This window comes from Eumetopias jubatus, unplaced genomic scaffold (genome assembly GCF_037043125.1).
Source record: "Eumetopias jubatus isolate StellerSeaLion01/CBP00866 unplaced genomic scaffold, mEumJub1_p1.0 scaffold_8, whole genome shotgun sequence".
NCBI lineage: Eukaryota > Metazoa > Chordata > Mammalia > Carnivora > Otariidae > Eumetopias > Eumetopias jubatus.
The window spans coordinates 126,355,689-126,371,408 of record NW_028274814.1 but is presented as its reverse complement, the minus strand read 5'-3'; the positions used below and the strand labels follow the sequence as shown (position 1 = coordinate 126,371,408).

The 15,720-nt window shown below is 52.0% G+C and overlaps 1 protein-coding gene across 1 annotated transcript; it reads left to right on the top strand.

The window, feature by feature from the left end:
* The first annotated feature begins 2,441 nt into the window (after nt 1–2,441).
* On the top strand, nt 2,442–11,645 carry CKAP4 (cytoskeleton associated protein 4). Its single transcript, XM_028121654.2, has 2 exons — nt 2,442–3,099; nt 9,168–11,645. Exons 1-2 carry the CDS (start codon nt 2,644–2,646, stop codon nt 10,488–10,490), a joined length of 1,779 nt encoding a protein of 592 aa, XP_027977455.1. The 5' UTR covers nt 2,442–2,643; the 3' UTR covers nt 10,491–11,645.
* The last annotated feature ends 4,075 nt before the right edge of the window (nt 11,646–15,720 follow it).

Here is a 15,720-nt window from a genome sequence, read left to right as displayed (position 1 = left end):
GCTGAACAGTTGTTAAACAAGGCTCTTCTGGCCCCTTCTGATGAGTTAGTCTCTGCCATCTCCTTTCCTAGGTCATGTGCTCTTTTGAATTAGGAGATTCCTGCGATTTCTCTTTGTATTTAGCTGGAGTGGATGTTCCTCTCTCTCTGGGGCAGATGGTTGTATTTCTAGTTCAGAACCTGCTGTCATTTACTCTGACCTCCCACACTAATAGTGACTCTTCTGTCTGCCTGGCTGGCTTCTGCCGACCTCTGCAATCTGGACGTATTCCACCCAGCTCATCTTTTTCTTCCCTATGTCGTGACACACACCACTTCTTGCCAGATCGGAGTCCTGGGCTCACCCTATTTCTGCCACAGAAATATCCTCCCTGCTCTCCCCCTGTGCAAATCCATTCTTCAAGGCTTTGCTCAGACCCTCCTGCCCCAGATTTCCCCATGTACCTACAGCCCTGGATGAGCTCCCTTTACATTTATTTTCTCAAGCACATAATTTGGCCCTCAAAATGCTTCCGCACATTCCTCCAAATGTAATGCAGGCCCGTTGAGGGCAGGCCCACGTGTTCATTGGTTCCCTAGAGATTTTTTTAAAGCACCTCATATGGTGAGATACAAAGGGAAATATAAGTGATGGTTGCTTCTTGTCCTGGAGGGGAGACTAGTACTTTGCAGACATCTGTCTGGTGCATATTGTACCCTTCACAAAGGTTTGTTTTATTGAACTAACATATATGATGCCCCTTATTGCAACGAGAGGTGGTGTTATAGGGAAGGCATCATGAAAGAAGTGGCATTTGAACTGGGCCTTAAGGACAAGAAATGTTACTTTAAAAACAGAATTGGCAGAAGAAACATTTTCCAACAGCCGGCTGTCAGGCACACACACCGCCCGGCACAAAGCGCACCAGGTTCAGGGGAAAAGCAGTGGAGTTCTGTCCCTGCCCCAGCACCAACTAGCCTTAGTGAGAGTGGGCAGGTTGCTTAACTTCCCTGCCCCTTCCCCTTTCCTTCCCCCTCCAAAGCATGATGGGCTTTGGGAGAGGTCAAGGTTCAAATCATAGCTGTGTGACCTTCAGCCAATCATTTGGGGTGGGGGCTCAGTTTCCTTCCAATAAGACGGGTAAAATAATCTTGCCTTGCAAGGTTTTGTGAGGTTTTAAGAACATATTTAAGTTGATAAATGCAGAGCTTGGTGTTACTGTATTTCCTTCTACCAGAGTAGGGGTGACAGCCCCGATCTGCCTCCCTCTCCTGACGCCGCCCCAAGTTTCCCAGCACACAGCACACAACCTGTCCGTTGTAGGGGCTACGGATAGACTGCAGGACCCCTAAAGGGAAAATGGAGTTGAAAGAGCTTCAGGAAAAAAAAAAAGTAAACAGCATGGATAGTGGACTTACCAGGGAAGGGGGATGCTCAATAAATGCGTTTCCTTGAATAGACTTTATGCAGTCCAAAAATCTTTGCTAACTCTCTCTAAACGTGCCTCCGCGGAGCCAACTGGTTTCTCGAATCTCCTTCTGCCTCCGCCTTCAAACCCCCGTTGAGTCAAGGCCCAACACGGGTCGGGCTGGTAGGGTGGGATGGGGAGGGCCGGGATTTCCCCAAGTCCCTAAAGAAAAGATGGGGGGGCGTGGTCGGGGTCCCGCCTCCTTCCTCCCACTCCCGGGGGCAGGGCTCCTGGGCTCCCCCCCTTCATTTCCTATCTCTCAACAGGTCGGAGGGAAGGGACTCGAACTTGGCCCAAGGCAAATGCTCAACCCCAGCTCTCCTCCCTCCGACCCGCCTGGCCACCCCCACTTCAGCCGCCTATCCCCGGGGCCCTCGTGGCCCCCGCTCAGTCGCCAGTCCCGGCCCCCCATAGACCTAGCCCTGCGCCCCTCCCTTTGGCCACCTCGACTCCCGGCCCCCGCCTCGGTAGACCCAGGCCAGCTGCCCTCCCTACTTCGGCGCCTCCTGCCCCCTCCCACTCGGCCACTTCAGTCGCCTGCCCCGGCCTCCGTAGACCCCGCTGGGACACCCCGCCCCCCACCCCGGCCGCCGCAGACCGCGCTCGGCCACCACCCTCCCCTCGGCTCCCCCCGCCCCCATCCCAGGCCTCGTGGACCCCGGGGGGACCACCCCCCACTGCCACCTCGGCCCCGTAGACCCCTCTGGGACACCCTCCCTCCAACCCGGCCGCCTCAGACCGTGCTCGGCCACCACCCTCCCCTCGGCTCCCCCGCCCCGGGCCTCGTACACCCGCCTGGGACACCTCCACCCCGGCCGCGTGGACCCCGCGGCGCCGCCCCCGCGCGGCCCCCCTCCTTGGGGTCGTGGCGGCAGGGGGAGGGGCCGCGCCGGCCCCCGCGTGCGTGGCAGGCTCTCCCAGCTCGGCTCTCCCGGCCTCCCTTCCCGGGAGGCGGGGTCGGCGCCGAGGCGGCGGCGGCGGCGGCGGCGGCGGCGGAGGCAGGCCCCCTCCTCCTTCCTCCCTCGTCCGGCCTCCTTCCTCGCCCGCCCGCCGCCCGCTCTCTCTCGGCCGCTCCGACGCCAGCAGCGCCCGCGTGCCGCTAGCCCAGCCCCGGCGGAGCCCGAGGAAGTTTCCCGGGCCGCGTGCCCCGCTTGCTCGCCTCGCAGTCCGCGGCCTCACCCGCCGCCGCGCCCGCCATGCCCTCGGCCAAACAAAGGGGCTCCAAGGGCGGCCACGGCGCCGCGAGCCCCTCGGAAAAGGGCGCCCACCCGTCGGGCGGCGCGGATGACGTGGCGAAGAAGCCGGCGCCGGCGCCGCAGCAGCCGCCGCCGCCCGCGCCGCACCCGCAGCAGCACCCGCCGCAGCATCCGCAGAACCAGTCGCACGGCAAGGGCGGCCACCGCGGCGGCAAGTCCTCCTCCTCCTCCTCCACCGCCGCCGCCGCCGCCGCCTCGTCCTCGGCGTCCTGCTCGCGCAGACTCGGCCGGGCGCTCAACTTTCTCTTCTACCTCGCCCTGGTGGCGGCGGCCGCCTTCTCGGGCTGGTGTGTCCACCACGTCCTGGAGGAGGTCCAGCAGGTCCGGCGCGGCCACCAGGACTTCTCCCGGCAGAGGGAGGAGCTGGGCCAGGGCTTGCAGGGCGTCGAGCAGAAGGTGGGTACCCCGGCCCCCCGACCCGCGACCCCCCGCGCCACAGCAGGGCCGCTGGCTCTGCTCAGGCCCCGGGGGCCGGGACCAGAGCCGGGCCCCCTTCTCGGGCGGTCCGGGCTGGGGATGCCCCGTCCCCGGGCCCCTAGTCCCCGGGCGGTCCCCAGACCCTCTTTGTTAATGGCCGCGGAGGAATCGGCCCCGAGGGATGGGCCGCCGCGAGGATGGTCAGGCCAGCCGGCTAGGATGGGCCAAGGGCCTGTCACAGGGAATTAGCGGTGACCTGTAAGGAAGCCGCCAGGCTCTGGGGAGCCCATTCTCTTTGGATTAGAAACCGCTGAATGGGCAGAGTTGTCTGAAAAGGAGGTAGGAAGGGACGCCAGCGCATCCCTGGGAGCCTCGGGCAAGGCCGCACCTGGGCTCTCCCTGTGGAAGACATCTGAGCCAGGTTTTCATAAATCCCGATCCTGGGGAAGAAAAAGCAAGTAATTATACTCATTTGCGAAGTTCAAATGAAATATTACCTATCTTCAGACCCCTTGTCTTTTAGTGGACCAGTGTCCCCGTGTGGGCCTTTGAAGTAGCATAAACCAGCTTCAGAGGAAAGGAAAGGCTCCCAAATACTAGAGGGTACTGGTGAGTAATACCACAAGACACGTTTACATGATGTTAAGGGGGCTTACTCATTAATCATCATAGCCACCTTGGCGGGGAGGGAGGAGTAGCAGTTTTGACTCCATTTTCCAGACAAGAAGATTGAGGTTTGCAGAGATCAAGTGAATTGATAAAGACCCCAGCTGGTGAGTGGCAAACTGCCTGAGAATGTCTAGGCCACTGCCCGGTTTGGGGTCCACTGAGGCCTCTCTCAGGTGTGGATGGACCCAACTTCCACCACAGAGCCTCGGGTTCCACCGTGTCTGTGTTTTTCCACACCAGGTGCATCTCCCTCCGTCTGATCCCTTCTCTCATCCCTCCTCCGCTGTCCTCCACCAACGTCATTGCTCAATGAAAGTTGGTTGTATGATCGAAACAAAAAATCCCGCCACCACTTCTGAGCCCGGAACGGCTGCCTCCTTTTCCCAGCATGCTGCCTGCCCTGCCAAGTTTCTATCGACTTTTGTGGAGTATGCAGGACTAGGAATTTCCTCCTAAGACTGGCAGAGCAACTGGGATGAGTCAGCCTGCTCCATGCTGCAGGCCAAGGGAGGTGACTTTTCGGAGGCAATTAAGTAGGCAGTGCTGCTTTGCCAATCCTGAATGTCAACTCATTCTTAAGAAGTAGACATACTGCTGGAGCATAATCACTAGCCTCTCGTTTCCTCTCTCTCGTCCACCCAGTTACCAATCAATCACAGTATTTATTGAAGTCTGATAGTGATATGGAGGCCTGTTGGCCCTGTAGAAGGGGTACGAAGGTGCAAAAAGGCACAAATCCTGTTTGCAAAGCAGCACGTAAGTAGGTTTCAGGGGAGGGTCACTGCTGTGTGAGTTCAGAAGAGAGAGGGTGTGGAGTTTGCCTAGGCCTTTATCCCAGTGGCCAGGGCAGTGCCAGTGTAGACCTCGCTGGTGGTAACTGTTGAGAGAAGGAGTGGAGACACAGAGGCAGGGGGGCTGTCTTGAGCATGTTGAAGGGACAGCAGGCGGCTGTCCACCCTGTAGCAGAGTAACATTTAGGAAGTAGTGAGATGGGAAGTTGAACTTGAGGCCCAGATGGGGAAGGTCTTGGATCACGGTTGAAGAAATTGGGCTTTACTCTCTCTGCTTCTCTCCTGCCTCTCCCTTATTCGCTCCTCCCTGACTCCTACCTCTTTTCTATCAAAGCTGTGTGTAGATTACTTTCCGCTTTGGGGCTGAGTTTTCCCATCTACACAGAGAGGGGAGGGCTCTGTCCGGATTTTTAAGCATCCACCTGGCTGTCCACTGTTGAAACAGCGACCTTTCTTTTTAATTGAGCAGTGTAATCAAGCTGTATGTAATGCCTCGTATTTATGGTGCACTCATCTCTTTTGACCCTCGCAGCAGCCCCGAGAGGTGAGCACGAGTGGACTCCCCGCCTTTCACAGATGAGGAGAGTGAGACACAAGAAGGCAGAGTAAATGCAAGGTTACACAGCTAGTAAGGGGCGGGACTGGGATTCATACTGCGGTTAGCTCCCACTCGGTGCGTAGTAGGTGTTCAATTAATGCTTAGTCCAGTGATGTGGAACTCAGAACGTGCCCAGAACAGTATTGAGATTTGTCACCGTGTGTGGCTACTTCTGTCTGCACCTCGGAGGTGGCCAGGAAATAAGAGATTTTGCTTTGAAGAGTGAGTCGTGCTGGCTCCTCAGACAGCCTAAGCTTGAGCCCCTTTTTAACTCTGTGATGCTTGGTGCAGGGTGGGATTTGGTTCTTGGCAGGAACATATACTTATTATTATTCATAATTAGTATTCATTATGGGCTAGGCATCCTATTAAGTGCTTCCCAGCCACCCTCTGAGGCAGGATCCATTTATTAGCACTGTTTCACAGGTGGGCCAGCAGGGCCTGGAGCCTGCTCAGTTACTCATTCAGGGTCACACACGGACCCTAAGTAAGGGAAGCGGGATCAGAGTCAAAAGCAGTGTGACTTAAAGCACTCGACTTCACGGGGCCCTCGCCTGGTCTCATTCTGCAGATGCTTTTGGTGTGGGGAGATGGCCCAGGTCTGCTGAATGACCGCAGCCTGGGCAGAGAAGCTGGCCTGGCCTACATGGAAGGTTCAACGGGCACAGTGGGTGCGGGCTTCCGAAAACGTTGGCAGTTCAGTTGGAGGCTGGGAAGGGCCCGTGTTGCCCTGGTGGATCCAGGGTGGCATAAAGTGATGGTTAGGCTCAGGAGGGACAGGCGAACGAGATGAACAGCTATTTGTGGAAGAGTGAGTTCTCTGCTTGTGTTTCTTTGTTTTCTCATCTTGACTCTGGAGGAGTCAGGGCTTCTGAGGTAGGTAGTGTCTCCTCCAGGCACTCAGTGCACCTGAACAGGCTTCTGCTCAAGCTTATCACTAGAGGTTAAGAGCTCACGTTGGGACATGACACGTTCTGGGATTTTGGTGCTCAGCCCGATCATTTCCCAGTCTCCTGATTTGTAAACTGGAGATCAGTGGGAGTCACCCACTCATGAGATTATTACGAAGTACTTTGCATATTTTTTGGTAGACAGGAAGTGCCCCATTGAATGGCAGCCACCACTGTCTCCTCACGTGCTATGAGCTCCTCGAGTGCAGGGCTTCTGTCCTAGCCATTGTTTTTCTCTGGTGTCCTGCCCTTCATTTGGTGGCCACCCCACATATGTTGGGGAAACAGATGCCTCCATTGCGTATTGATTATAATGAGGTCTTTGCGTGTAAAGATGTCCAGCTCACAGCACCATCTGTGGGGGACGAATTCTGTATTTTCATAGTGCTGGGGGTTGGTGTGTTTGGTTTCATCCATAATTTCTGATCTACTCCCCTTCCTAGCCATTTGCCAAGAGCCAGCCCATGTTAGGGGTGACAGGGATCAGAGGGGAAATGGACCAGCTCCGTCTTCACCACGCTTTGTACTATTAATTAATTCTTCCTGCTCCATTCAGAAAATAGTGGATGAGCGCCTGCCACGTTGCAGGTACCATGCTCACCCGTCCGCGCCTCTGTTCTGAGTGCGGTGCACAACAGGCAGGTGCTGTGATTGAATAACTTCGTTTGGAGGTGAGTTCTCCTGGTACCTTCTCAGAGTACCCTTTACGACTCAGGTTATATTGAGTCGAACGGGGAAATTGTCTAGTATTCTGGAGTCCCTGAAAACCTGATTCTAATCTGTCTAAAACACACAGACTGTTGGAAACCGAAAGGGAGTTTAGAAACTATTTGTTACTAGACGAGGAGTTGGGACCTGGAAAGAGTGACTTATTTGCGCTCACAGACCTGGTTTTAGCTGGGGCTGGAGCCAGAGTCCAGGCATCCTGTTTTTGTTTCTGTAGCTTTTCCCCTCAGGCGCGGGGGCTAAGGATGGTCTCGGAATCTCCTGATTGCTGAGCTGCTCCCAGAGGAAAGATTAAACAATAATGAAGACCATGGCTGGCGTTTGTTGATCATTCACTATGTGTCAGGCACAACTGAAGCTTTAGATATATTCACTTGCTTAATCCTCGCAAGATGAGCCTGTGAGTCAGGTACTATTTTGTTCCCATCCTGCAGCTGAGGCAACCAGGGCACAGACATGCTGAGTAACTTGCCCAAGATCACATAGCTAGGAAGTGTCCAAGCCAAGATTCGAACATAGGCAGTCTGGTTCCAGAGCCCATGGTATTTTATTTTTTACCTTGTTGCCATGGAAGTATTCAGGCGTAAACAGAAGAGATCAATACAATGAACCCCCATTTCAATAGTGCTCTTTTTTTTTTTTTTTTTTTTTTTTTTTTTTTTTTGCTATTCTTGTTTCATTCCATCACCACCTCTTCTCTCCCATTTTGTTTTGCTCTTTTGGGGCTGGAGGGAGAGCTGGGTCTCTGAAACTTTCTATTCCACCCCTGGTCGGGTGCCCACCTGGTCTCTCTCATTCTCAGATGCTCTGGGTGTTGGGAAATAGCCCAGGTCTGTGGAATGGCTGCCACCTGGGCGGGGAGGAGCATGGCCTGCCCTGAGTTGGGGGATTCAGCGGGCACAGGCGGGGGCAGACCCTCTGGCGGACCCAGTGGATATCGAGCCAGGATCTGATTTTGACTGATACATTAGTTCACCCCAAGTATTTCGAGATTTATTTCTAACAGGAGCTTCTCTTCCCTTTCCTTTTGGCAAAACACAGTTTATTATACCTAACAAAGTTAACAGTAATGCTTGCTTCTCATCTAATACCTAGTTCAAAATCAGATTTCCCTGACCCCCTTAAAAAATATCTCTTTTATAGTTGCTTTGTTTGAATCAGGATCCATATAAATCCACACATTACGTTTGGTTGATAAATCTCTTAAATTTCCCTGGCTTTCCCCCTTTAAAGATGCCATTTAATTCTTGAAGATCCTCATTCTTTGTTGTGTAGAATTTTCCACATTGTGGGTTTGGCTGATTGCATCCTCATAGCATGTTTTTCTCTTGCTGTGAATTGGTAGTTAGAGCTGGAGACTTGAGAGATTCAGATTCTTTTTTTGCAAGAAAGCATTTTGGGTGGCTCTGTGTGCCAATAGTCACCAGCCCGTCAGGCTCGACACATCAAACCAGCTCCCCGGAGAGGTTCCAGGTCAGACCTTGGTTAGGGGAGAATTTATTTAGAGTGAGTGTGTCGTGGCAAAGAGAATCATAATGTGCTCACAAAGCCAGAGAACGCTAAGGGAACATCCGGCCCGCGGTCCTATTTTCGGCTGAGGACAGTGACTTGGTCAGGGCCGCCCAACTAGAAGTGACAAGGTAGACACCTAAACCTTTGTCTCTTGCCTCCCAGCCCAGTGTCTCCCATGTGCCTCAGCGTTTTTTCCTGTGAAAAGTTGTAAGACTTTTCAGTTGCAAGAGCTAGAAATTCAGCCTAACTGGCTTAAAGAGGGAGGGAGGGAGGGAGAGACAGAACTTACTGGCTTAAACTAAAGCGTTCAGGAGCAGTTTCCTTCAGGCATAGCTGTACCCAGAGATGCACATTGTGTCTTCAGAACTTGATCTTGCCATCTCTCAGTTCTGCTTCCCACTGTGCTGGCTTGATTCGTAGACTGGCCTTCTTCGTAGGCCAGTCTGAGCCTCTCCAGGCTTCCATCATCCTATAGCTAGCAATCCTAGTAGAAAAAGGTTTTCTTTACCAGTAGTTTTAACAGAAGTCTTGGAATTGACTGACTGGCCTTAGGCCTTAGGCCCATCCCCGGGCTAATCACTGTGGCTTCAGGAGGGAGGACCCCGGGAGCACTTGGAAGGGGACTTTTGGTTGGTCCCCCAAACCACATGGACTGTGTATGGAGGGAAGGTTCTCCAAGGACAATTGTTTTCCTGTTCCTGAAGAGGGACCTGGAAGCTGGGCAGACAAATAGAAATATGGCTGTATTGCATAAAACTTAGCAGCTCTTCTCAGCAGTTAACATGTGGATTTTGGTTACAGGTGCAGTCTCTTCAAGCCACATTTGGGACTTTTGAGTCCATCTTGAGAAGCTCCCAGCATAAACAAGACCTCACGGAGAAAGCTGTGAAACAAGGGGAGAGTGAGATCAACCGGATCAGTGAAGTTCTGCAGAAGCTCCAGAATGAGATTCTCAAAGACCTCTCTGATGGCATCCACGTGGTGAAGGATGCCCGGGAGCGGGACTTCACGTCTCTTGAGAACACGGTAGAGGAAAGGCTGACGGAACTCACCAAGTCCATCAACGACAACATTGCTATCTTCACCGAAGTCCAGAAGAGGAGCCAGAAGGAAATCAGCGACGTGAAGGCGAAGGTTGCCTCTCTGGAAGACTCCGAGGGCTACAAGCAGGATTTGAAAGCCTTGACGGAAGCTGTGAAGGAAACACAGTTCTCTGTGAAGTCCAGAGAAAAGGACATCGAGGCCCTGAGAAGCACCCTCCAGACCTTGGAATCTGACGTCTACACTGAGGTCAAGGAGCTGGTGAGCCTCAAGCAGGAGCAGCTGAAGTTCAAGGAGGCGGCCAACTCAGAGCACCTCACCTTGCAGGCCCTCACAGAGAAGCTCCTGCAGTCCGAGGAGGTCACCTCCCGCCTTCCTGAGGAGATCAGGAGACTCAGGGAGGAGCTGCGCCACCTGGAAGCCGAGGCCCTCAGGCCGGAAGAAGATGGGGTTTACAAACACTCTGACTCCTTGGCGGCGCTCCAGGAGAAGAGTCAGGGATTGGACTCCAGGCTCCAAACTGTGGAAGACGGCATGGACGCCGTGCAGACGGCCTCCACCCAGCACAGCGAGAACCTGGAGGCCCTGCTGGCCAAGAGTGAGGAGCACGAGCGGCGCCTGGCCGCCCTGCAGGAGCGCGTGGTGGGCCTGGGCCCTTCGGGGGCCGACGCAGGCGGCCTGGCCGGCACGGTGGGGAGCCTGGGGGAGGCCCAGCTCTCGCTCTACAGCGACGTGGAGGAGCTGAAGAGAAGCGTGGGCGAGCTCCCCAGCACCGTGGAGGCTCTCCAGAAGGTGCAGGAGCAAGTCCATATGCTGCTGGGCCAGGACCCGGCCCGGGTGGCCCCCTTGCCTCAGGACTTCCTGGACAGACTCTCTTCTCTAGACAACCTCAAAGCCTCAGTCAGCCAAGTGGAGTCAGACTTGAGGATGCTCAGGACTGCCGTGGACAGTTTGGTCGCCTACTCGGTGAAAATAGAAACCAACGAGAACAACTTGGAATCAGCTAAGGGCTTGTTAGATGACCTGAGAAATGACCTGGATAGGTTGTTTTTGAAAGTGGAAAAGATTCATGAAAAAGTCTGAATGAATTGCGTGTGCAGGGTGCAGAGTTAAGTCGTTTCTCATGACCAAAAAATGTGTTGTTTTCTCCCGCCGCGTCCTACCCCCCCCCACGTTCTTGTCCCCTCTTAAAAAGCAGTGGACACCCCCCCTCCCGAACAAGACATTTTATGTTTTTGTGCCCAGTTAATTTATTTACGAGTATTACCACACACCATTGGTTTCTCAAGTTTTCTGCTTCTGCTTTTGGTTTTCCTCAAGGCCGGGCCCCTGCCAATGAGAGGTGCCTTTTAGAAGGGATGTCTCTAGTGTCAGAGAAGAATGGCTTCAACTGAGGATTAGCAGAGGCAGATTAAGTGTAACCTCAGAAAACCTTGCCTGGCTGGCAGATTTCACATAAAAAAAGTGGGGGGAGGAGGCACTTTTCTTTCTAATTCTCTTTAAGGAAAATTAATTTTACCTTTATTTTTTTTAATTTTTAAATGCTTCTGGCTGAAGTTTTCATGAGCTGCCACTCACTTCTTGTCTTCCACTTTAAACTGGTTAAAACTCACAAGAGTCAGCTCTGATGTGGGAGGGAGACAAGTCCCTCGGTTTTTATTTGATAAGAACCAGCTGCTTGACTTGCTGGCCACATCCCGTGGTGTGGGGTGTCTTTTCCATTCCTGAATCATATTGTGATCTCAAAGGTAACTATGCAAAGAATCCAGATGGTTCTGAATGCGAAGGCACAACACCTCACAGAGTCCACTGTGGCTGACCTGCGTCACCTCTTGGTAGGGTCCCCAAATAATACACAGGTTTAGAATCCTGGAAAGGGGACTCCCTGGGTTCTTTCAGGAAATGTGTGATGATAGTGGTCCACAAAGGCATGGGCTTTCTCTCCCCGGAGAACGGAGGCCACTTGTTTTTATTTTCCCATTATGTCCATGAAGAGGTTTGCTGTCCGAGCAGACCCCCATCTGTCAGGAGGAATGTGTGCATTTTCTGTAGTTTTTTGCTGTTTTCCTTCGAGCTGTACTGTTCTTTAATGGCTGTCTTGCCCTTCAAAAAAGAAGAAAAAAAGAAAAAAAAAGAAAATTAAGAGAAAAAAAGGTTTGTTTAGTTTACTGTGAAATGAACTGTATGGCTTATTTACAGTATTTTTAATTCTTAATAAACACTTGAGCTTTGTTACGACTTTCCTAGAGTGGTGGCTTTCTGGGAATTTAGCAATTGTGATGTATTTTGTTAATTAGATTAGGAAGATCGGGAAGTTTTTGATTTTAAGACTTTGTTTCAATTCTGAAAGCAGTGTGGCCTCATTCTTAGGCCTGGGGACGTATCTTTGATCGACTGTTTACAGGTTTGGTTATAGGTCTTCGCAGGACTCCCCACTCTTAGCTACAGCAGAATCTTCTGGGAACTTCAAACAATCCCTGGCCCTGCCCCTAGGGATTCCGATTCTGTGGGTATAAAGAGGGCTTGCGTTAGCATTTCAAAGGCTCCCTGCTGATTGGAAAGTGCAGCCCAGTTTGAGAACTGTGGTCTTAGACCATCTTAGGGAGCTGCAGCCTCCAGTTTCCTTGGGGAAACTGACATCTGATGCTGTTTATTGAGTCCCTGTGTGCCAGGCCTTGTACTAAGCACTTAATAGGCCCCTGTATCTTCCTCCTAATATTCCCCAGAGCTAGGCGGCTTCATCCCCCATTTTCCCGAGGGGCCGCAGGCTGGCAAGCATCGTGTAAGATCATTATTAGCTAGGAAGTGGCAGGCCTGAGGTTTGAACCCAGTCCTGCGCAGAACTGTGACAGCACACTCCACCTTCCACCAGCACGAGTACAGGGCCCCTGAGCCCTGTTCCAGAGCCTGAGGCTTCAGGAGCTCTTCTCTCCCGCCCAGGGTGGAGAGGGAGAGGAGGGCCTGCGTGCGGATGTGGTCTCCTGCCCTCCTTTCTGGCTGGAGGGCCCCTCATCCCTGAACTTTTTGGTCTGTCATTCTGGGTCCCTGAGGCAGCATCCCCCCTAAGGTGTCACAACTCCTAGCTGATGTTTTTCCAAAGCAGTTTGCAACTCAGGATGGGCCCTTTGTTGGTGTTAGAAATAATTTGTAATTTTATCTTCAAGTGGACGAGTTGATAGATAAAACTAGTTTAGTGACAAGTTTTGCCCTCCTTTGTGGAGGGTGCTGGACAGCATAAACTTCCATGCTTGAGAAAATGAAATTTTGGTTTCTTTTCAGGTTGGTTGGTTGTATCAGGCATTTTCTTGATCTTCCTCTTGGCACCGTTTTCTGCAGTCTTTAATCTCAGATTATGGAGTAGTTTAATAGATCGTTATTTTTTTAAAAGATTTTATTATTTATTTGAGAGCACACTAGCGGTGGTGGGGGGGGTGGCGGAGCAGAGGGCTCTATCCCACCACCATGAAATCCCGACGTGAGCCAGAATCAATAGTCCTACGCTCAACGACTGAGCCACCCAGGTGCCCCTAATACATTGTCATTTAATATTATAGTAGAAAACCTCTAAGGGTCAGAAAAATAACCAAATTTAAATTCAGATGGTGAAAATAAAAAGAATGCATTATGAATTCACATATTTCAGATGGTGGGGCAGTTACAGGTAGATCTTACCCCAGATAACACTCACAATTCAGTCTTGTTCCTGTGTCTGCTCATTCCTTCACTCAATGAACAGGACTGAGCCCACAGCCAGCCATTTTGCTAAGTGAATTCAGGATGCACGTGACCCGATCCTTGTCCTCAGGGGGCCTATAGCGCGGTAGGGGCCATGGTCACGTAAACTGGTAGATGTCCTAAGGAATTACAGGTGCTATAATCAGGTATAATGAGGCACAGAGTGGGGATTGGTCAGTTCTGCCTCACTTCAGCTGGGATGGTTAGAACAGGCTTGCAGAGGCCCCGGGGGGGGGGGGCAGTGTCTCTCAGAATGCCTCCACGGGGGATGGGAACCTTTAGGAAACCGGGCGCCTGCCGCTTGAACGGGGAATAGACACAAGTTACTGACGATATTGATTAGACCGCAGACGATCCAGCACCAGGATAAGAGACTGCAGCGAAATTCCCCAGGTAAGGCTGTCAGCACACGGATCACCCAGACTGGAGATGATGCCAGTGACCGCGGGGATGACTCCTCACGGGGTGGAATGAGGGCACGGGAGGGAGGAGAGGGTAGGGCTTAGCACAGCACCTGGTACATAGAGCTCCAGGGTCCTACCAGAGTTAAAAGATTGAAAATATCTCTGTGCTGCTTGGTAAAGAGCTGCAACCCTGAGCCCTCTCTTCCCTCCCCAGGGACCACCAGACTTGGGGTCCCACAATGAATAGGGCAACAGCCGGTTCAGCAGGGGCCTCCAGGCCCCTGCTCCAGCCCCATGGCCAGCATTTGTTCTGATGAGTGGGCACCCGGCTTTACCAAGCCGCAAAGAGTTTGAAATCAGTCTATGTCCCCCTCAAAGCATGCCTCTGATCCACCGATCTGTTTTTCCGGGAACATTTGGACACACCCCTACCAGACATCTCAGGTTCCACATTGAACTCCTCATTTCCCCCAGGAGTAAGTGGGGCCACTGCTCCCCGCGTCGCTTGAGCCAGAAGCTCAGGTGAGCCCCGTGTCCCTGCCTTTCCACATCTCCTGTTGAGGTCCTGACGCTGCAGCCGCCATCCCTCGCCTTCGCTCCATCACTGGCCGGTGTCTGAAATCCAGCAGTAGCCCCTCACGGCGCCCCTGTGTGTTACCTGGGAACAGAAACGTGGGGATGTGCACTCAGTATTTGTTCAACAATATTCAGAGAGCACGGCTCTGCCAGACACCAAGGAGATGACTAAGAACAAGACAGACAGGCTTCCTGCTTTCAGGATTCTCGTGGTCCAGCTGGAGGAGACCAGCAGTAAAGATGGAAGGAAACATATTAAGTATGCAAATTGCAGTATCTGTCTTGAGAGACAGGAACAGCTCAAGTAGCCTTCCTGTCTCTAGCCTGGCTCCCACTCAAGGAATTCACCAGGGGTGACCAGGTGATCTTTCTCAAAAGCAAATCTGCCCATGACTCTTCCCCACTACATCGTTCAGTGTCTCCCCTTTGGCTTCAGGAGAAAATCGCAGCTTCATGGTGTGGCTGAGGGAGAGCTTTCTGACTTCTCCCTCCCTGCCATCCGGCCTCATCTGCCATGCACTCTGCTGGTAGGTGCACTGACCAACTGAACCACTCCTCACCTCAGTGCCTTTGCATACACTTCTTCCTTCTACTCAGAGTTTTCCACCTCCCTGAACCTGAACCACTGGCTGAATTTGGGAGATCCTCCTGCAAGCTTATACATTCCAGCCTTCTTGCTATGAAAGGGCTCCTCCCTCTGCATTATGATCACTTTCTTGTCTGATGGTGCACTCCATGGATGACAGGGTTGTTTCTTCTGTATCCAGTGATATCACTGTGCCCGGCCCATGTCAGTAAAGATAAAAATAACATTTACTGAGTACTTACTACGTGCCAACCGCTGTTCTGAGGTGGTTGCACCATTCAATTGGTGCAGCAGTCAAGGGAGGGTCCTATTGCTAGGACCCCCATTTTCTAGGTGGAGAAACTGAGGCACAGAGAAATAAAGTAATTTGTTCCAAGTACTTATTTGTCACAGCTGGTAAGTGGTAGAGGCAGATTTAGAGCCCAGTGGTCTTAAGTTAAAAACTGTGCTCTGAACTACTGTAGACTGGTTTCTTTTCCACTTAACACCTAGCATTTGGGAAGTGGGGAGGGTTACTTTTCACTGAAGTACGACTTGCGTGCTTTAAGGCATGCACATCGAATGTAGATGTAGCTGATTGGAGTTTTACATGTTACGTCACATACTAACCACCAGATCAAGATATATAACATTTCCAGCACTCCAGAGACTTCCTGTGCCTCGCAGTCAATAACCCCCAAAGATAACTACTGTCCTGGTTGCTATCACCATAGGCTATTTTTGCCCATTTTTGAATTTCATATACATGGAATCATGCCATGTAAGACCTGGTATTCCTTAAAAAAAAAAGAGCTTTATTAGGTTATAATTCACATACCATAAAGTCCACCCTATTAAAATACACAACTGTTCTTAGTATATTCACAGAAGGCTGGACTCATTCTTATCCTGATCAGTCTTGCCCTTGTTACATATAAAAAAATATGCAGCACATAGGTGTTCAATAAATCACAGATGTTTGAGTCCTTAGGAGTTTTGAACTGGACAGTGCGTTTTGGGCTCTCCATCTTGC

Bases quoted from the DNA above. Each gene is read 5' to 3' on its own strand.
- CKAP4 (XM_028121654.2), top strand. From the start codon at position 2,644: ATGCCCTCGGCCAAACAAAGGGGCTCCAAGGGCGGCCACGGCGCCGCG. The intron at 3,100-9,167 runs GTGGGTACCCCG...TTTTGGTTACAG, and splicing joins TGCAGGGCGTCGAGCAGAAG to GTGCAGTCTCTTCAAGCCAC.